Source organism: Kwoniella shandongensis, chromosome 12 (genome assembly GCF_008629635.2).
Source record: "Kwoniella shandongensis chromosome 12, complete sequence".
Taxonomy (NCBI): Eukaryota; Fungi; Basidiomycota; class Tremellomycetes; order Tremellales; family Cryptococcaceae; genus Kwoniella; species Kwoniella shandongensis.
Window position 1 is genome coordinate 853254 of NC_089298.1, and position 20258 is coordinate 873511.

Here is a 20258-nt window from a genome sequence, read left to right on the forward strand (position 1 = left end):
GGGTGCATATTGCCCATCTTCAACCGGATAACCAGATAATCAACGCTAATCCTATGGCTGAAGTCGCCATTAACGTCGCCCCTCCCCAAATCAACTTATCGCCCAACTGCGTATGCAGGTCTCCTAGGACCAACGCATCGCGACATGCCTGCTCGAGATCGGCTCCCAACTTGCTCAAGCTGAACTTGTCATGTACGCGTCCCTTCGCCGCTTCGGCGACCTTGTTCCGATCATTTTCGGACATATCAATCAAGGACGCCAAAGCTGGTGCCCATTCTTCCGCTTTCGGGGACCGCAAGATACCAGTGCCTTCCTTGTGGGTGGACAAGTCCAAGACAGTCTCTGTCGGCCCTCCGGAATCTGCAGCTAGGACGGGTAGACCGCAAGACATTGCCTCGATTGGGACGATGCCGAAGTGTTCGTTGGCGGGAGTGTAAAGGAGACATCGAGTGTTGAGTGACGTTAGGAGATGGGTTCGTTGTGCGCTTGAGAAGTTGAGGATGAACAGCACTTGTACTGCAGCTGGTGGTGGTGTAGAGGATTCTGACTTTCCAATCGTATGGTAAGTTAATGATAGCTCATCACAGAGGTCTTGTAGATTGGAAAGCGTGTTCTTATTATCAAGCTCTTCACTATCATAGCCACCTGGATGCAGATATAAGCAATCTTCTGACATGCCATCGTGGATGTTAAGACTTACCTCCAATCACCAGTCGAAGCTCCCCGAATCGAGCATCTGATACTAGACCATCACTTCCTAGCTTCGCGAACGCTCTGATCGCTAAGCCCACGTTTTTCTTTGCCTCGAAACGATTAAGGGAGATGATGGTGGGTCGGGCTCTGCACTTCATGTGTCAGCTGTGGACTACAAAACCGAGAGACCAGGACTAACGAAGAGATCAGCTGTACACCATCGTCTAATTTGGCTTTCCCTTTCCCTTCTCTGGCGGAAGGTTGATAAGAGTCGACATCGATACAAGGATAGACTACGCGAGGGGATCGCTTGGCGAGAGACGGGAAGGCCCGGGCATAAACTCTCGACGTGAACTCAGAATTTGATAGTACGACGTCTGATTGACCTGCGACGAGAAGGAGGGATCAATGACACAAAGACCAGTTGGAGGGCATTCGCTCACCTGTTGTAATCTCCTCTAACTTGTCGATAGGCCATCGATAAAGCTTCTTGGCCAACCCAACACTCTCTGATCCTTTCTTCCTCTCCACGATGCCCATCCCTTCCTGGCCTTGGGCATCTACGTTGATCTCCCAGCCACCGCTCAGTAGCTTATCAGGGAAGTGACAGTAAAACACCACCCTAGTCCCGCTCACGAATCGCAGCAAAGGTATCGCGACAGATTGCTGATCGACGAAGAAGATGTCAAAAGGTTCAATCGGTGAGAGAGGGTTCATGAACGTCGGTGGTCCGGGGAGAAGCAGAGAGAAGAGGAGAAGGAAGGCAAGGACCAGAGCGCGGAGTATGGAGAAGACGATGGTGAGAGGGAGTCGTGGGTGAAGGGATCGTGGCAGGAAAGAACCGAGAACGTGGACAGTCAAAGTCCCTACACATCGCATAAGCCCTTTGGTGTAACAGTCAATGATAAGACCTACCATCTGTGGTCTCAGGAAAACATCTCTTGGGATCATGTCTAGACGTGAACATGACCACCTCGTGTCCTCGGCGCTGAAGAGCAACCGCAGCGTCGACGACCAGTCGCTCAGCACCCCCTACGAAGTGACAGTTAGCTTTAAAGGGAACTCTGTTGCGGGCTTGACTGACGCACCGATGCCGAGGTCTGGGTGAATGAACCCTATCCTCAGTTTCTTCTTAATGTCCATGGTAATGGTATGAGGAACTCTGCAATGCTATGGCTTTGACCTCTGTCAATCCGCATGTAAAGGACAATAATAATCATAGTAGTGACTTTGAGCAAGAGAGTGCAACACGTCCTTGATACACGAACCGATCTCCACGTGGTGACGCACGTGACCCGGTGTTCCGGTACCACGCAAGAGCCAAAAGTGGGATGCGTTCATAAAGATCATTTTGAATCGTTAGCAAGCTTCTCCACTTTCGATGATCTTTGTACATCTTGTCAATCAATCGTACTTCTCGATCCTCTGATCTACGAACCGTCTACCCGTCAACGAATACCAGACATCATGGCCGCGGCACAAGTAGCCGTACCGAGCTCTTCGAAGCCCCACCCGCCCATCACGATACTCAAGAGAGCTCGCACCGATGTCCCTTTGTCACACACAAAGTTCCTCAAGAAGACTGCTCGAGGCAAGGTCATGAGCAGTGAGTGGGAATGATATATGGTATAGAAAGCAGTGGATAGCTTATCCCCTTCCCTCTTGCAGTATTGCGGGAGCGATATGTTCGAGACGATATCCCTTGCGGTTTCGAGGACTGTACCCTGTGTATCGACTTTCCGGGTCAGCGATCAGTATTACCAAGAACCGGTTACACCCAACATCACAATTTTGCTGGAAATGGCCACTGGCTTGTGATCGATACCAACATTGTCCTGCACCAAGTGAGTCAGGTTCTCGTTACAGTGCGAGCAGCTCTCTGATCAGTTGTAGATGGATCTCTTGACTGCTTTGCCTGCTACATTGCCGATCGTTGTGCCCTCCACCACCATCCGAGAGACACGACACCGATCTCTGCCTCTGTATAACCGACTTCAGCAACTTATACAGGATGAGGATAGATGTATATGGGTGTGGTGGAACGAAGAACGACGGGAGACAGCAACAGTGCAAGAGGAGGACGAAGAAACCGGTATCGAGGGAATGAACGATAGAAATGATCGGGGTGAGTCGAATGAACTTGCTCGTCGTTTCACAGCATATATTGATCATTCATTTAGCTATTCGACAGACACTTCACTTCTATGCTGAGCATCTGGATGCGTCTACATCTAAGGCGCCTCAACTGGTTCTGCTTACCGATGACCGGGGAAATCGTGAAATAGCGAATTCAGAAGGCCTGACAGCAGTTAGCGCGAGGGACTATGTTGACGGACTGCAGGGTGAGGAGAGAGCAAGACTAGTAGATCTGGTGGTCGGAGGAGTAGACGAGGTGTCAACTGGAGAGCGTCGTGCTAAGCGAATCTACCAAGACGTACGTTTGTCCTCATTTGGACACCATTGCGGGAAGCCTCTGATGCTTTGCGCAGTATCTCCCTCAAGACACCTTGACTGCCGGTGTGAAGACTGGTCGATATCATCAAGGACACTTCAACGCCAACCAGTACAACTATCTCGAGGTATGTAATTCGTTGCGGCACATGCGACTAAGGCTGACTCGCCTCAGGGTATGGTCAATGTACCGGGACTTGCGAAACCCGTTCTTCTTGTCGGTCGAGAGGCCATGAACCGGTCCGTCAACGGTGACATTGTTGTTGTCGAAATCCTCCCTGAAGCTGAATGGAAGGCTCCTGGCGAAGAAGTCGTTGATCAAGACGGTAAGCCTGAATTGTATGAGCATTATCACATCGCGTCTTGCTGACATGTCCGAAACTTAGTGGCATTGCGAGACGACGACGCCGATGATGACGAAGGGGCTGGTGTCCTGGACAAAGAGTTGGAGCAGCAGAAGTCGGAGACCAAGGAAGTTGAGGACGAAACCAGAAAAAAGCCCAGAGACATCTTGCCAACTGGTCGAGTTGTCGGCGTCGTGAAGAGGAATTGGCGAGCGTAAGTGGAACGTGTGGTAAGGTGTAACATTGTGCGCTAAGACTGTTCTCGTGGCAGTTATGTTTGTCATGTCGACCGATCGTCCTTGTCTGAGGCCGCCCTCACATCTCTTGCACAACAAACCGTCTTTGCTACGCCTTTATCAACCTCCCTTCCTCGTATCCGACTACGTACTCGACAAGCACCTCAGCTACTTGACCAGAAGATATTGGTTACTATCGACTCGTGGTCAGTCAACTCGCGATACCCAGACGGTCACTTTGTGCGATCCCTTGGTCAAGTAGAGAGCAAGGAAGCCGAGCAGGAAAGTTTACTGCTAGAGTATGAAGTACCGTATCGTCCCTTCGGCAAAGCCATATTGGGATGTCTCCCCGAGGAAGGGGACAAGTGGGTAGTACCCGAGAAAAAACCCGATAGCTTGGAGTGGCGTGACCGAGAAGATCTGAGAGACCTAATTGTTTGCAGTATTGATCCTCCAGGTACGTGTCGTATGCCGTTTACGGAGAGGATTCGCTGACCGTTCCACAGGGTGTCAGGATATAGACGATGCTCTTCACGCACGACGTCTCCCCAACGGCAACATTGAGGCTGGTGTCCGTGAGTAAAGATACCAAGTCACATCTCAAACCGAACTCATCAATTTTCAGATATTGCCGATGTGTCTCACTTCGTGCATCCCGACAACCCAATGGATTCCGAGGCTGCTGCACGAGGCACCACCGTGTACCTCGTTGACAAGCGAATCGACATGTTGCCGGCTTTACTTGGTACCAACCTATGCTCGTTAAGACCGTTCGTGGAGAGATTGGCCTTCTCCGTCATTTGGGTACGTCTTGCTGTGCTATAATGTCTCACCTGCTCATGATGTAATGCAGGAAATGAACGAGCAAGCCGAAATCGTGAAGGTTAGATTCGCGAAGTCTGTGATCGCCTCTAAGGAGGCATTCACTTATGAGGAAGCCCAGCTCCGTAAGGACAACAAGTGAGCACCACCACTCACAGGATGCGGTCAACACATAAACTGACGCTTCACAGAACCCTTAAAGACCCTCTTACCGATTCAATCCGATTGCTCAATTCTCTAGCGATCAAACTCAAAGCAGGTCGAATGCGAGCAGGAGCCTTGTCCCTTTCCTCGCCTGAGCTGAAGATCCACCTTGATTCTTCCGAGTCTGCAGAGCCTATCGACGTGGAGCAGAAACAACAACGGGAGACAAATAGTCTTGTGGAAGAATTCATGTTATTGGCCAATATCAGTGTGGCTGCGAAGATTCAAGAGACCTTCCCTGCCACCGCAGTATTGAGGTGAGCACCGACAGCGGGGTGCGTGTGATCAGGGCTAACTCCTTCGCACAGACGACACTCCCCTCCGCCCAAGACAAACTTTGAAGCACTGCAGGATATCCTGATGAAGCGTAAGGGAATGACGCTGGACGTCTCAAGTTCAGGGGCACTTGCTAAGTCGCTCGACAGCTGCGTTGTGAGTGGATATGGGGTTGTGTAAAGAACTCAGCGACGAGAGTTGCTGACTGATCCTGTGACAGGAACCGAATGAGCCCGAGTTCAACACTTTGGTCCGTATCATGGCTACGAGGTGCATGTTGTCAGCGGAGTATTTCTGCTCAGGCAGCGTATCGAAAGACACGTATGGCCATTACGGACTTGCGACTCCGATCTATACTCACTTTACAGTATGTTCTGATTCAAGTTGGGATACAACATCTTTTCGCTAATTTGCTTTTCTCAGTCCCCAATCAGGCGATACGCCGATGTCCTCGCACATCGTCAACTGTCAGCCGCAATCAATTACACTCCGCTACATCCCTCACTTCAATCCAAGTCACACGTTGAGAAAACCCTCAAGGTTGTCAATCGTCGTCACCGTCTCGCTCAGATGGCAGGAAGAGCATCAGTGGAGTTCTATGTTGGTCTTGCACTGAAGGCGAGAGGCGCGGCGACCGGCTCAGGGGATGGTCGTACGAGAGAGGAAGCTTTCGTGATCCGAACCTTCAAGAACGGTTTAGCGGTTTTCGTTTCAAAGTCAGTGATGGTTATTTTATTGCCAAACGAGTACAAAGCTGATTGGGTAATTTAGACTGGGTCTGGAGGGTCTCATCACGTTCAACAAGGAAACTCATCACTATGACGCGGAAAACTACACCATCAATGTACCCAAAGCGGATGGTAGCGAAGTATCGATCTCTGTGTTCGACAAGATCACCGTTGACATCTCCATTGAGAAGGACCAGAACACTCAACGTGGGAAAGTGAAGGTGAGTCTTCTTTCACGCAAGAGTGACAAGGTACGGGGCGACTGACTTTGCATGATAGATGGTGATGGTGAGCCCAGTGAGCTCTGAGGGGTTGTAGACATCAGACAATGCATATATCCGCTATAGGAATCGCTACGTTACCCGAGATGAAACGCGGTCACGTGATGAAGAACAATGACCGTGTTTCAAGTTGATTCATTGTCCACTGATGATGTTCTGGTTGGATGGATTGATGAATTGATTGATTGTTGCATGGTGTGATCGTCAGTGCCTAAAATACATCTTTAGTTTGATCATGACCGTTCTCATCTCGTTGGGGCTGATATGACTATCTCGATCAAGTCTTCATATCTTTCTTGAATCGCCGAAACACACCGATAATGACAAATGGAGTGCAATTCGTCCGCTGCTTGTTCTTAACTTTGTTCAGCTGCGCATGCGCTTCGCCTCGTTTTGCAGGGTCAGCCTCGAAGACAAGTGCAGCATCTGTAATAAGGAATGCTCCTGGCTTCATTTGGGGTGATGATCCCATGCGAGGTGTGAACATTGGTGGTTGGTAAGTGTATCCTTCCACCGATTATCCATAGGTTCTGCTGATGTGCTCAGGCTTGTTCTCGAGGTATGTGGATACAGAGCGAATGATTCATGCTCACCGTCCAGCCCTGGATCACTCCTTCCCTGTTTGCCAACAAGCCTGATTGGGTAGTAGACGAATGGACATATGGACGATACATGTCGTGGCAGAACGATACAATGTCAGAAATAACGCACCATTGGGATACATGGTTCCAGTATCAAGAGCTGCAAGAGTGAGTCACTTGGACAAACGGATAAATAACATTGCCTCGCTAATTTCTCGTCCAGTATTGCCAATGTCGGTTTGAATACGATAAGAATACAAATCGGGTGTAAGTTCGGTGTGTACGGATAACGGTGCTGACGGATAGTCTGGTCGGTAATACCCCTTCAGAACGGGGAACCCTACTTGATCGGTATGTACGATCGCTCAACCCAGCTAACCAAGACAAACAGGGGCATATGAGTACCTTAAATCTGCGGTTCGCTGGGCTGCATCGTTGAATCTGAAGGTGGGTTCAATCGTAGTTCTTATGGCTGATACAGCAGGTCATGGTCGATCTGCATGGCGCTCCCGGTGGTCAGAACGGTTTCGATAACTCGTAAGTGCCCTCCTGAACAACGCTGGATGCTAAGGGGTACAGAGGGCTACTTGGCACTCGTAACTGGTTCAGCAACGACACCAACATCTCGCGGACCCTTACCGCGCTCCAGATCCTCACCGCTGAATTCACTCAGTCGTTCTACAACAATTCCGTGATCGCAATCGAGCTCATCAACGAACCCTTTCCTTACGATAACAACGAGCTGAATGTCCTCAAATCCTTCTATCAAGCGGCATACACCTCGGTTCGGGACGCCTCGACACAGAATTCTAACCTTGTCGTTGCGATTGACGAAGGGTTCCAAGGGTTACAGACGTGGGACTCGTTTATGACTGAACCCTACTACCACGATGTGGCTATGGACACAGTGAGTGAAGCATGATTGTGAGCGTACTGACCTTTAGCATACTTACACAGTGTGAGTTGTACCAGAGAGAGCTTCACTGATTGACAGATTTGACCTCAATCTCCTCTCTATGGGTTATAAGGCCAATTTGGATTGGTATTGCGGTCAAACAGGATATCTTCAGACCTCAAACGGGGTACACTGGACGATTGTAGGGGAGTTCACTCGTGAGTGCCAATCCGATAAAGTGGTAGCTGATGTTCAGCCGCCAACACTGATTGTGCCTTCTGGTTGAACGGTCGAGGCAGAGGGGCTCGCTATGACAATACCTTGAATGGCTCTGCACCGTTAGTGTCATGCCGGAGTTCCCCGCTGAATCCGTATCAGGTTGCAATACCCTGGTGACTGTAGCCGAAAGACAGGTGCGGATCCGGGCAGGTTCTCCGCCGATTATGTTGAATATCTTGCCCAGTCCTTCGAGACCCAGACCTGGGTGTATGAACAAGCAGTGAGTGTTCAACCATCTGAGAAAAGCTTACATTAGTCCGGTTGGGTCATGTGGACGTGGAAGACCGAGCAAGCCTCAGATTGGAGCATGCAAACGGGACTGACCTATGGTGAGTAGAGATCGAGATTAACACAGGCGCTGATCTTTCAGGCTGGGTGCCCACTCCAATCTACGCAAAACCGCATGGGTGAGCCAAATAAGTCGTGCACAGCTGACGACAGCACCCCATGCGCGAGTGTATCGTCTTCCCCGCCGAGCACGACATCAACTTCGGGCGGCAATCGAACCCATCGACAGGTGAAACCATGTTATTTGCTCGCCTATCTAGGTATCTCGTACTTGACGATGTTGTAGCTTTGCATGTAATCCCCACTGCGCTATCTGATATCGTGTATCGCCACCTCGCCATTTTCCATCTTCTCCAGTTCTCTCAGAACCTCGGCCTCACGGACACGCCGGCGTATCTGTTCCCTACGTGTTCTTCCGTGGACTGCGGCTTCATAACGCGCTTGAGCAAGGTTATGTGATGCGCTGGATGTCAGCGTGATACCTCGTTGAAGGTGACTCACTCGACATGATGCTTATCAAGCATTTCCCTGTGGGTTTCCGCCGCATAACCAAGTCGATGATATTGCATCCAACATACAACAGCACTCTGGGTTGTCAGTCGCATGTCATTGGATTAAGGACTTACCGCCACCCCAACGACTGCGAGGAACCTAGGATTAGACATATACCGCTCCTCCGCAGGTCCAGTCGGTTGAAAGCCCATGTGCACATCCTCATAAGGTCGCCAGCCTTGACTACCGTCGAACCCACCCCATGCACCCTTTCCAGCATCACTATCTCTGAACCGACGAGTCGACCCGTCCCAAGCAGCGGCTCCACCTTGTCTACGTCGTAGGACCTCGGCATACATCCCGGGATCATGTCGTGGGCTCGCAACGGCAGAAAGATCCCAACCGTATCCCGTTTTCACGTAAGCGTTTCTCGATGATGGCTTGCCGAGTAACCTGTATGCGCGATTGAGAACGGCAAAATGATCATGGGAAGATGAAGGATGGGAGGAATCGGGATGAAGGAGAAGTGCCAGTTTGTAGTCTGGCGCAAGAGTGCCAATAAATAATGAGCAATATGCATTTTGCAGTAGATTTCCGGCTCATCAGACTTACATTGTTGCTTCACCTGCTGTTCGCTAGCTGATCTGTCAAGGGCCATGACTTCGAATGGATCTGGTGGACCGCCATTCTTGCCTTTCTCTGGGAACCGATATGACTCTGCGAGTCCATCAGAGCGCTGCTTCCCTTTCCTAGGGTGTGCCCGACTCTCGCTGTTGCCGGCGGGATTGTACGAAGATGAGGCTTGATTGGAAGCAGGGCCCGATCCTGGCTGAGCGGCTGAGTGCGCTTGACGATAGCGGATGGAGGCAAGACGATGAGACGGGACGAAAATTCCTGATGTACGACAACAAGATCGAAGCGACATTATGTGTGGTAGCGAGCAAGCTCAGCTGAGCGCACGGAGGACGAAATCTGATCTTGACACTTGAGGACTGGGGAATTGACCAAGCTGACGAGAAGATCAGAAACGCGGTGATCGACAGGATGGGAGTGAAATGGTAGAAATGGGATGGGACAAGCAACAGTAGCCGAGATCGGCCGAGTGCGATACAATTTTGTAATGTTTATAATGTTCCTTTTGAGATCGATCGAGGGCTCATTACAAATGAGACTACAGTGTCATTACGATTATGTTTGTAGTCAACACACCTCCACTCTTGGACGAGACTGACTTTTGAGGCACCTGGTCGATAAAGAGATGTCATTCAACCTCTGTCTCCGATTTCTGATCGCTCGACTACCCGCAATTCCCTCTCGTTCATCCCTTCACTTTGTTGCTACCTTACACCCGCGAACCTTGATAATCAACTTCCTGATTCAAGTTGCCTTCCCTACCCACCTCCTTTGTCCCCTGATCACGCTCACTCGTGATTCTTTCTTTGAACAGGATGGGAGACAGTTTGCGACAGCGCTTCACCAATCCCCAACGATCCCATCTTGTCACACATGGGAGGTCGGACACCTTATACGCCACCCAAGGTCATCAAGAAAGTGATCCGCGTCAGGACAGTGATCAGGAAGGCAAAAGTTCGATAGGAAGTCGAATATATCGAATGCTATCCCTGACTCGCTCTAAGCAAACGAGAAAACCTGTCGTGTCTGACGGTACTTCGGTACATCATCTACTAGAGTCGGAACCCCCGTTCAAATCCAGCAGTCTCGATTCGATGTTCATATCGAAGCCTGTCGGCATGTTCGACAACCACATGCCATGGGACATCGCCCAATTACCACAGCGACCTAATTCCAATCCAAACCCGGCGATGGTAACCTTCAGTCGTGAGTTCTTCACGGTTGCTCTTTAGCTCATGAGGCAAAGGTGCCCCATCTGTCTCCGTAGAGTCGTTTGCTCTACAAAGTTCACGAAACCCGAGCGCTGTGGATCTCGACTCAATTGTCGGCTCTCCTCCGCTCGTGAAGAAGCTGGGCGGTCGTCTATCTCAATCGCAACTAGCCAATTTTCGCAAGGTATCATCCTCCACGACATGCAGGTCAAAACCCCAGATCATCGTTTCATCAGGCCTTCCCCCTCTTCCTCAATTTTCATTGACAGACCAAGTGCTCTCTCAAAGTCAAGAGCCGAGGATAGAACATCTTTCCCGAATTGTACATGATAGCAGGTCATTGTCGTCGCAAGATCGGCTGCCTCTCTTCGCGCTCTCGTCGGAACAAATCGACTTGAGAAATGCTCCAACGTCGATCAGTAAAGGCAAACGGTCTTCATTCAACGAAGCCGATTTTACACAAGTGGTACCGGAGGTAAGAGACCTCAATTTGTATATTTTTCAACGACGAATAACTCCCAGTCCACAGATTCTTGCGACGTCGAAACTGTATGACGATGAGTTGGACCCGTTCCTCAGGTCGTACGCTACCTCACCAGCCACGGATGTATCCGAGGTTCAATCAGCCTGTAACCCGACGTCTTACGATGAAGATTCCTTCGACTTACGGCAGGATCAACTTTACGCAGATGTTTGTTCTGCATGGGGTCTGCCAGCAACTTCCCCTTCCCTTACACCCCGCCGTTCATACGAATCATCGTCAATGCTCGACTCCTTCGAGGATCTGCATGTGTCCAGAACAGCTCCCGAGACACTTTCCATACAAACCGATCAGTTGACCGAATGCGGCGATTGCTCGTTGTTGTCGTGCCTCTCCGCCAGTCCACAAAGCAGCGGAAAACCTCGAGCACGCCTACAATTCAGCGGCGGTGAGTTTGACTCTATACAGAGGCCTCAAGCCACACCAGTAAGTGATAATCGAAAACGAGTCATACGCGATTAACTTTATTCTAAGCCCCGCACTGGAAACCACCACATCCTCCCTGTACGTCTCACACCATTACGAAGTAAGTCAACCGGCTGTTAATCGTTGCTAATGAAATAGATATCGGCAAAATTCTGAAGCGTCAGACATCGGTGTCGTCTATGGACCTTGGAAGTGAGAGCAAACAGCTGAGTGAGTGACGCTACAGCTGCTTATGCTGACGTGCAGTGCAACGGGCCAGAAGGAAACGAGCAGAACTCAGATAGTCTCCGCGGCTTGTCGATAATAACTGCTGGCAAAAATGTGCCATTATCGCTGGGAGTGCGTGTTTCAGGACGTTGGGTAGGGCTGCATACCACTATTGTAGGGGTCTACTCCCAGTTTCACTACCTCAAATACTGTCATCTATGAGTATGTCGTAATCTGTAGTTTGGCCTAACAGACATTTTGCCCATACTTGAAGCAGGCCTCTACCTCTTTCGTGCGCTGGAAACCTAAGTGGGTCCCTTATAACACATCAGCTCAATCTTCGAAGAAGTCACTCACCTGACTACGATTGTAGCGTGTGCATTGCGGATCTCAGGCCACCAAGTAATATGCTTTTTCAACGGCAGCGCATTGAGCCACATCGCCATTCTCAGCTGAGCATCCTTGAGCCGAAGCTTGACAGTAACTTCGTGAGGCTGGACTGGCGCCTTGATGTGTGTAAAGATGTCAGGCGTTTCGGCTGATTCGATGAGGTCGGATTCCAGATTACGTTCGATGCGACGTATAGCGTCTCTCAGACCTTGGATAGACAACCCGGAAGCTGAGGGTATAGGTGATCGGGCCCCCGCGCTTGAAGTCTGAGCCAACTCTTGGAGTCGTCGTTTTCTGTCATCAGTGGTGTCCCTCTGGTTCGACTTACGATCGACGAGTATCAAGCGATTGTCGTGCGAAACTGACATCAGCACTGCTTCCTGCCTCGATGCCTTACATGAGTATGACGAGGATAGGTAGCAAGATCGGGAAGAAGAGTAAAATGATCTGGATATGAGCGACGTCCTGCTTGGGATGCAACTCACATAATTGAAGGGGAAAGGATATCGAAGTACGGGTGGCAACGTGCCCACATAGGCTCCCAGGTTCTTCTTGACTACCTTCTTATCACTCTCAGCTTTAGACCAAGAGCGTATAATACCAGCTTCATCTGCGTCCACCTCGATGCCCTGCTCCTGCCACTCAAGAAAATGGTCCACAGTCTCGATGGCAGCGGTAGGATAGGGGGTAGTATTGTCATTGATACTGATTGTCAGCCGCAATCTTCATTGCTGACTCACCCGCTCGCAAATACGTCAAGTCGATCGAAATGCTCCAACCCTTGATAAAATACAAGGCGGGGATCGGCCATGATCTCGAGAAGAGGTCGAGAGTCTTGTTCAGAGTAATGGTCGATAACGTACAACTGCTCCCCAGACCGGGAGAGGATTCGAGCACCGAGCCAGCAGAGGAGGGTGGAGATCAAGGTACCTGAAGTCTTAGCGCAGAAGATTGGAAGTAACTCACTGTAGCGAGGAATCCCGTACCACTAACAATTGTCAGCGGTGTAATGCAGAAGACCAACTCACAGGAGAAGAGATTGTAGAGAATGACACGGGGTGATGTGCCTCGAAGAACGAAGGAGTGCGGGAATGTAGCAATCCTATCAGATAACGTGCAACCACTGAACGTGGTCAGCCGCTACACCGCAACGTGTGCACTCACAACCACCGAGAGAGTAACCCATGACACTGAACTTGGTCACTCTGTCCCCATCTTCTTCGAGCTCAGCAACCTTTTGATCGACCTGTGTGTACATCAGCGCCATCGATGACGGGTATCACTGACCTCCCAAGCTACTCTACTTGCACAGACATCAACTCCATCATAGGTCAGAGTCGATGCGATACCTCCAGCGACCATGATGACCAGATTTTCTGTGCCCTTTTGGATCTGGGTGGAGACGGTGGGGTCTTCTGCAGGACCGGTGATGTCCTCGTCGATGCGAGTTCCATTCCATGCTGCTTCGAGCTCCTCCTCGGCAACAGCGAGGTGTGCTGGTGAACCTGACCAAATTAGCTTTAGGTCGAGCGGTTGAGCACTTACCCCATAGACCATGAATCAGGACGACCAAGTGAACCTCAGATGCGCTCATCGCTCCAGGGTCCCAAAATTCGTTTGTATGTCATTTGAAAACCGAACGCCGTCAAGGTACACGTTATCATCATGTCTTGGTTTGTCAACAATCTCATCACACAGAGAAAGGCGGAGCCGACCTCCACCGGGGCAGCTTTCACATGGGCAGCATCACGTGACATGCCATCAACTGCAAAATATGGACCGCTATCGAGATACCTGCATGTGCTGATGAGATGCATTTTGGCTTTCCAGTGCATAATAATGGAGACTACTTGCTCTACGCCTTTGTCTCCTCCTTCGCCTCACCGCCGTTAGTCTTCTTGCTCTTCTTCTTGGGTGCACGCAGGGGTTGGGCAATGAGTGACTGAAGCTCCTCATCTTGCAAAGACTTGGATGAAGAGATTTTGTCGCTGTATTGTTAGCTGCGACCACACTGGTTGCGACTCACCTGGAGTACCAAACAGGGTTGGGAGAGAGAAGCAATGGACCAGCAGGGAGTAACGCGACTAAATGTCAGCCGATTCTTTTCACTCGTAAACTCACTTGTGAAGAAGAACTCGGCGACAATGGTTCCGGGAGTAGTTTGCACGATGTCGTAAGGTTTCAACAGGCCTGAAAGTCAGCACAATTGACAAAACGTTAACTCACCATGGCTGACAGCCTCCTGGACACCCATCCTCGCCCTTTTCTCATCGTCCAGCGCTCGGAGAGTGAAGGGGAAGACACCGGCCTTCTTCTGGATCTCAGAGAACACAGCTCGAGAAGTCTTCATCTTGAGTTGGTAGTTGACGTCGGTGGCCCGCTTGTAAATGGAAGTTCGCGAAGGATCGGCCTTGGCCTGCCACACGTAGTCAGCTTTGCATCGTTGCTATCGGTACACACCTTTCCGTTGCTGCCTGAAACCACCAAGATGTCCACACCGTACACCTCGCCCTCATCAAAGGTAACAGTCTCGTGATCTCTCTTGAGCTCAGGAGAAGGGTTTATCAACACTCTCTTCTTTCCGTCCGTGACGTTCTGTTGATGTTGACAACTGAGCATACCCTCGACACCGACACATCCGTAGTCCTTGGCAGCCTTCTCGACGACCTCGGTGACGTCCCAGTTCTTGGCGCCGACCTTGAGAGTTCTCATCGCCAATTGAGCAGCATCGTAAGCTGCCTTGATGACATCGGCGGCAACGCCGTCAGTCTTGGAAGACAGGTGAACGGTCTCAGCGTGAGTAACGGCGTAACCGTCGAGCTGGATACCAAGCATGATCTTGACAACATCGTTCTCCTTGAGGACGATCTCGGGGTCGGAGGGAAGGGGAGAGACGTGGGAAACGACGTTGTTGACGGAGATGGAAGTAGGGAATGCGGAGCCTACATGTCAGCTTCATTCACAACAGGCTGACGCACCTTTTCCAACCTTGACACCGTTCTTAGCTTTGTTCCACAAAGGAGCGACGGTCTCGGCGACGAGCTTGTCACCTCTGCAACGAAGGATTAGCCTGGCTATGACCGGTTTTTGAGAAAAGACTCACTCAATGCAAAGGTCCAAAACCTTCTTGCCAGCGACGACTTGAGGGATAAACTTCTTCAAGACGTCACCGAGAGCCTGACCGGCGGTGGTGTATTTGGTGAGGCTGCACGACGTAAATCTAAGTCAGACGAGACACCGTAAACGAACGTTGACAATCAACGTACGCATCGTTGCTGAGACCCTTCTCCACCTCCTTCTCGGCCTTTGCGTCTGGCTGAGGGACGTTCTTCTTGAGGTCAACGGCGGGCTCGGTGGACATTTTTCGATAGATGTGGTATGTGCTTGTGTATGTAAGTGTGAATGATACAGTATGATGCTATGACAGCGGTTAATATCGATGCTGCCCTTCCAAGTTAGCATGTTGCGACAAAGCAAGGCGAGCGACCTCCAACAACTGAGCACCAAAAAAGCGTGATGTCACTTGGTCTCAGCTTTTCGAAACTCCGCATTGTGGCGGACAGAGCAAGCATCCATATTCGATCATACTGATATGTCAATTCTGCGCGCATTTCAACACAATTAGCAGACTATTATGTACCAGCATCGACGCTCCTTGCATTCATCGTGCCAATCTGCTCTTGGCATGCCACAGGGGAAGGCGAGATTCAACTCATCAATGCTGCAAACAAAGCATGCCGCCTTGTAGCTGGCGGGCCTTGGTCAATGCGACCAACAACCTGCCACAGGCGCGACTAACCGCTTTCCGTATTGGTGCAACCCCACACTGCTATGACATGACTCCGTGACGTTGCTGCCGCCTAACAGTGCTAGTAGCTCACATGAGGTAGCACCAGACCTTTTCGCTAAGATGTTGGTCTACTTCCAGGTGAGGTAGCGAAGTGTTAGTTCCGCTCGGTTCATGTGCACTTGGACTGGACCACTCCCGGCGCCATGACCCAGTGAGCTCTTTACCGAGACACTTCTTACTGCTTGTTCCTCTTTTCCCAGCAAATATCCATACATGTCACGCAACAAGATCTTGCAGCCGCAGCGAGCTTGCAGGAACAAAAGCCGGGCTTATGGAGTCGAAGCTGACAGCTATTTCACTCTGTTCAAAGCAATATGCCGGTTGACTTCAATGCTTGCGTCCCATCCCATGCAAGTTGTCCTCCCAGATACGTCTGCTCCACGACCCCTCGCAATGTCATACCCACATATGGCGATACTTTATTCTTAAAACGTAGAGAATCCTATACACATGTCAGGATACAATCGTCTTGCGCTTTAGCTCACCTGAGACACCTCGAACTTCGCTGCCGGATCGAAGACCACGTAGTCTGCTGCTGCACCGACTGCCAGCACCCCTTTCTTGCCTTCAAGTCCTACCTGTCTCGCTTGAGCTTCCGCAAGCCAGGTTACTACTCGACTTAGTCCAACTTTCTCCCCCAGCTCGGTCCAGAGTAAGGACAATCCCAAACCCAAGCCAGACACCCCGCCCCACGCGGTCAGAAAGTCTCCCTTCTTCAACTCCGGGACACAAGGCGAATGATCGGAAACAACATAATCGATCGTCCCATCTAGCAAGGCGTCTATGAGTTGTTTTCGATTGGCTTCGTCGCGTATAGGAGGGCAGCACTTGAATTGAGTGGCGTTGTGAGGTATATCTTCAGCTTTCAGGCATAAGTAGTGGAAACATGTTTCGACCGTAAGATTGGTCACGCCATCTGCTCGAGCTTTTCGAATCAATGGGACAGCTCCTGCAGCGGAAAGATGGACGATATGGAAGCGAAGTTGGGGATACTGTCGCGCGATCTTGAGGACTAACTCGAGCGCAGAAATCTCCCAAGCTGGCGGTCTTGAATCAACGAAGGTTCTGTAGTGGCTCGGGTCGGCGACGTCGGGAGGATGAGCGTGAACATCCATCTCGGCGTGGAAGAGAATTAAGGCGGTTGTATCCTACGAAATCAGCACTATTCGTCTACCACACCACTGACTTTAAGCGCATCGCACGCCTGTACGAGGTCTGCTTCCTGTACACATGGGAACTCCTGCAGAGATGGCACCAATTTAGCTGAACTCATGTCACGCGGTGTGCACATCTCAAGACTCACGTCGACACCCGACTCAATCAGAAAACATTTGAACCCCTTCACACCAGCTGTCAGCATGGGTACAAGCTCTGCTTGGTTTCCAGGTATTATGCCACCCCAGAATCCGAGATCTGTTTTCACACCAATCCTTCTAGCTTCCTCTCTCTTAACTTCTAAACCTTGGACCGTGGTTGTTGGAGGGATCGAGTTGAGTGGCATATCGATGACGGTTGTTACACCTCCGCTAATAGCTGCTGTACTTCCTGTTTCAAATCCTTCCCAGGCAGTGCGACCGGGTTGGTTCAAGTGAACATGACAGCTACGAGTCCTTAGTCAGACCCACTACAACTGTCACTCCGCAATCGAACGTACTCAACTAGACCGGGAAGGAGCACTCTGCCCTCCTCAATGTACACCACCTCGCTGTAGTCGTGTTTGGATTCCAAGTGAAGACCGCGTCGTACATTTGTGATAAGGCGAGTGGACAAGTCTACCTCAATGGAGGCCGGCTCTGGCGTAGGGCTCCCAGGAAGCAATGCGAGAGGAGCCAGTATGATCTGCTTAGCCATGTCAGCTGTGCGGTGGATATTCGAAAGGCGTTGCGCGAATTGTGGAGGAGAACAGGTGCGAAGTGCAAGGTGACATGGATTCCAATGGGCCAAAAGATATGTCGCGCCGCGAGATAAGGATATTGTCCGAAATCATCGGATCTCAGGTACAACGTTCCGGATCACCACCAACACGTTGTGGAGGTCCGTGCTTATTCCATGATGCATCCCAACAAATTTCTTTCACCCAAAAGTCTTCATCCAGTCATGCAAAGGAGAGAAAGGTGATGTATGCACACACACTTAGGTTCCACTGACACAATTCAGCCTCTGGATATCTTAAATGAGATGGACAACAAATGTTAGCTGCTGGCATGGTCACTGTAGTGGATCCCAGGCCACACTCCATTCGCTCACCAAACACCAGACTGCCACCACTCTTGGGAACTCAATACCTCATCCGTATACCAACCGACCATACACCAAATACGCCTCCATACCGACTACGCCTTCACACCGGACATGTCTACAGACCGGACACTGATACGGACCGTCCTCTGTACACATACTTATACCGAGCCCATACACTGTAGTGGTCAAATACCGCACTCGTACCGTATACATACCGACTCCATGAGAGATACAGATCTGTATCCAGACCGAGTACAGAACGGACACGTTCTGTACATGCCCAGCACACAGAAATCACCCACCACAGTATCCGTATGCTATCCGTGTCTCCTCCGTACTATGACCGTGACTCTCTCGTACTTCTTCCGTGTCTTCTTCCGTAGTAAGCTCTTATCACTTCCGTAGTTATCTCTCCCCTGCATGTATATAAAGGGGAGCGGGCAGACCAAGCAAGAGTTCCTTTCAATCATCGAATCATATTCACTTTCATCATTCACTCTCTCTCACCTCTTCCACCTCTCACTCGCTCTCACACTCCTCGTTCTCTTGCTTGCTCTACTCTGCTCTATTCCTTGATTGACTCTACTTACTCTAGCGACACCCGCATCGACTCTGATAGCTCAAGAAGATCAAAGGTAAGTACTCACATCCATTAACTTCACATCGCGACACCCAACACGTTTGGTCGATTGTGTGAGTTCTACAGGTCGTAGCCTGCAGTCCTCCACAGTCACTGCCACATACTTTCAGGGGCGTCACACCGACCAGTCAATGACCAAGATTCGACCCAAAACAGTATTGTAGATATGAAGTTTGCGTATGTCAAGGACTTAAGGGTATAACATATATACAGCTAAGTCGAGACTGATTGGGTGACTACTCAGATCGTGGCTACGGTGGCTAAGTTCATGTACTACGGTGAAGACTAAAATCGAGAATCGCTGGGGATTCGTTCTCTTGACTACGGTTGTTCCTTCATCTATATCCCTTTGTGATTCTGGCTTGTTCTCGGTTATGTTCAGGTTCCCGGTTGCCAATTGCTAAAAGGCCACATTCTGGACTCACATGTATTGGTAGAGATCTAAGATTCGCGGTACGGCGATGTGATAGTTCTTGTCAGAGGCGGGTCCGTTGACGAGCCTAACCGGGGGATACGGGTTACGAATAGAACAAAGTCCTGTACCGAATTGTACAAGTTGAATACCGAATGTACGAGACTTGGGGTTGACTAACAGATCGTTGTACTGGTTCCACAGTAGTGAACTAGACAGAGGAATATACACTCGTCACAGGAATAACTATGTACGAGTCCTGTGCTCATGTATATAAGTACCAATGATGCCACAAGAACCGTGGGAACGATTAGTCAGTCGAATCGGTCATCTCCTACGACGGCTGTTGCCGGACCGATGTCGAACTGGTTCATGTTGGCTAACGAGTCAAACTATTCGGCGGCCGAGTCGAGGTGTCACGACATAAGTCGTTCACTCAGTTGTACTGGGTCGTGACAGTTCTAAGTTCGTATAAACGCGTCGAGGTTTTATGAATTACGACGAGTTTCGTGGCATGTTGGCGATGTCTTCGTGATTATCGGTATACGGTTGTGACACATACAGTGTCATGAATCACAGCACGTGTAATCCTGCGAGACATGTCTCTGTACCTGTCTCTGTTGAGCCATGTCTCTGTACCTGTCTCTGTCGGGCCACGTCTCTGTACCTGGCTCTGTCAAGCCAATTGCTTAGTAAGGTGGCAAATATTCTCGGTGGCAAACAAGGTATTAATACCCCACCCCTTCTGTAGTCATCTGTTACTATCCCGAGTTATGGATCTCCATTTGAGTCTCACTCATACAGTCACACAGTTGGTCACAACCCAACAACTCTTGTCGTCATCACTACCCCTGATGTCACCGTTGCCACCGTCGGCACTTATACCTGGGTCAATCATACAACAAGCCCGAAACACTGTCCTTTTCATTGGACACCTCCCGTATCCCTCTGTACCAGCGTGACATACAGTGGGTCACTGAAAGATTTGTGCACTCTGTTACATCATCAATTTTCACTGACTTGCACTTTCAGCTCTAGCCAATCAATGCAATTGCTGCTGCATTAGTCTATATTCCATGCATGAATCATGGTCATATTACTCCCACTACAATGGGGAGGGTTAGGCAAATGGTAGAT

The 20258-nt window shown here is 50.2% G+C and overlaps 7 protein-coding genes across 7 annotated transcripts; 2 read left to right on the top strand and 5 right to left on the bottom strand.

Annotated features, from left to right (window-relative positions):
- Positions 1-19: 19 nt before the first annotated feature.
- Positions 20-1836, bottom strand: CI109_106598 (uncharacterized protein; the record flags this gene model as incomplete). The annotated part of the gene is made up of 6 exons (XM_065967872.1): positions 20-645; positions 701-840; positions 893-1079; positions 1137-1559; positions 1609-1725; positions 1782-1836. 6 exons carry the CDS (start codon positions 1834-1836, stop codon positions 20-22), a joined length of 1548 nt encoding a protein of 515 aa, XP_065823944.1.
- A 324-nt stretch (positions 1837-2160) lies between these two features.
- Positions 2161-6072, top strand: CI109_106599 (uncharacterized protein; the record flags this gene model as incomplete). The annotated part of the gene is made up of 17 exons (XM_032003954.2): positions 2161-2299; positions 2362-2537; positions 2587-2818; positions 2874-3127; positions 3183-3272; positions 3320-3470; positions 3531-3702; positions 3760-4181; positions 4231-4299; positions 4350-4528; positions 4578-4684; positions 4738-5007; positions 5059-5182; positions 5247-5393; positions 5450-5742; positions 5798-5975; positions 6034-6072. The coding sequence occupies 17 exons, from the start codon at positions 2161-2163 to the stop codon at positions 6070-6072; spliced, it is 3042 nt and encodes a 1013-aa protein (XP_031861952.2).
- A 656-nt stretch (positions 6073-6728) lies between these two features.
- Positions 6729-8201, top strand: CI109_106600 (uncharacterized protein; the record flags this gene model as incomplete). Its single annotated transcript, XM_065967873.1, has 9 exons — positions 6729-6784; positions 6840-6883; positions 7008-7063; positions 7137-7153; positions 7196-7523; positions 7645-7729; positions 7807-7849; positions 7914-8014; positions 8128-8201. 9 exons carry the CDS (start codon positions 6729-6731, stop codon positions 8199-8201), a joined length of 804 nt encoding a protein of 267 aa, XP_065823945.1.
- Positions 8202-8387: 186 nt separating this feature from the next.
- On the bottom strand, positions 8388-9495 carry CI109_106601 (uncharacterized protein; the record flags this gene model as incomplete). Its single annotated transcript, XM_065967874.1, has 3 exons — positions 8388-8474; positions 8705-9111; positions 9183-9495. The coding sequence occupies 3 exons, from the start codon at positions 9493-9495 to the stop codon at positions 8388-8390; spliced, it is 807 nt and encodes a 268-aa protein (XP_065823946.1).
- A 2295-nt stretch (positions 9496-11790) lies between these two features.
- Positions 11791-13572, bottom strand: CI109_106602 (uncharacterized protein; the record flags this gene model as incomplete). Its single annotated transcript, XM_065967875.1, has 6 exons — positions 11791-11893; positions 11946-12272; positions 12719-12908; positions 13143-13224; positions 13266-13474; positions 13524-13572. The coding sequence occupies 6 exons, from the start codon at positions 13570-13572 to the stop codon at positions 11791-11793; spliced, it is 960 nt and encodes a 319-aa protein (XP_065823947.1).
- Positions 13573-13833: 261 nt separating this feature from the next.
- CI109_106603 (DNA-binding protein, 42 kDa) lies at positions 13834-15339 on the bottom strand (the record flags this gene model as incomplete). Its single annotated transcript, XM_065967876.1, has 7 exons — positions 13834-13966; positions 14014-14062; positions 14205-14394; positions 14439-14920; positions 14975-15030; positions 15082-15183; positions 15245-15339. 7 exons carry the CDS (start codon positions 15337-15339, stop codon positions 13834-13836), a joined length of 1107 nt encoding a protein of 368 aa, XP_065823948.1.
- A 793-nt stretch (positions 15340-16132) lies between these two features.
- Positions 16133-17679, bottom strand: CI109_106604 (allantoinase; the record flags this gene model as incomplete). Its single annotated transcript, XM_065967877.1, has 5 exons — positions 16133-16270; positions 16314-16943; positions 17015-17068; positions 17132-17429; positions 17483-17679. 5 exons carry the CDS (start codon positions 17677-17679, stop codon positions 16133-16135), a joined length of 1317 nt encoding a protein of 438 aa, XP_065823949.1.
- Between the last annotated feature and the right edge of the window lie 2579 nt (positions 17680-20258).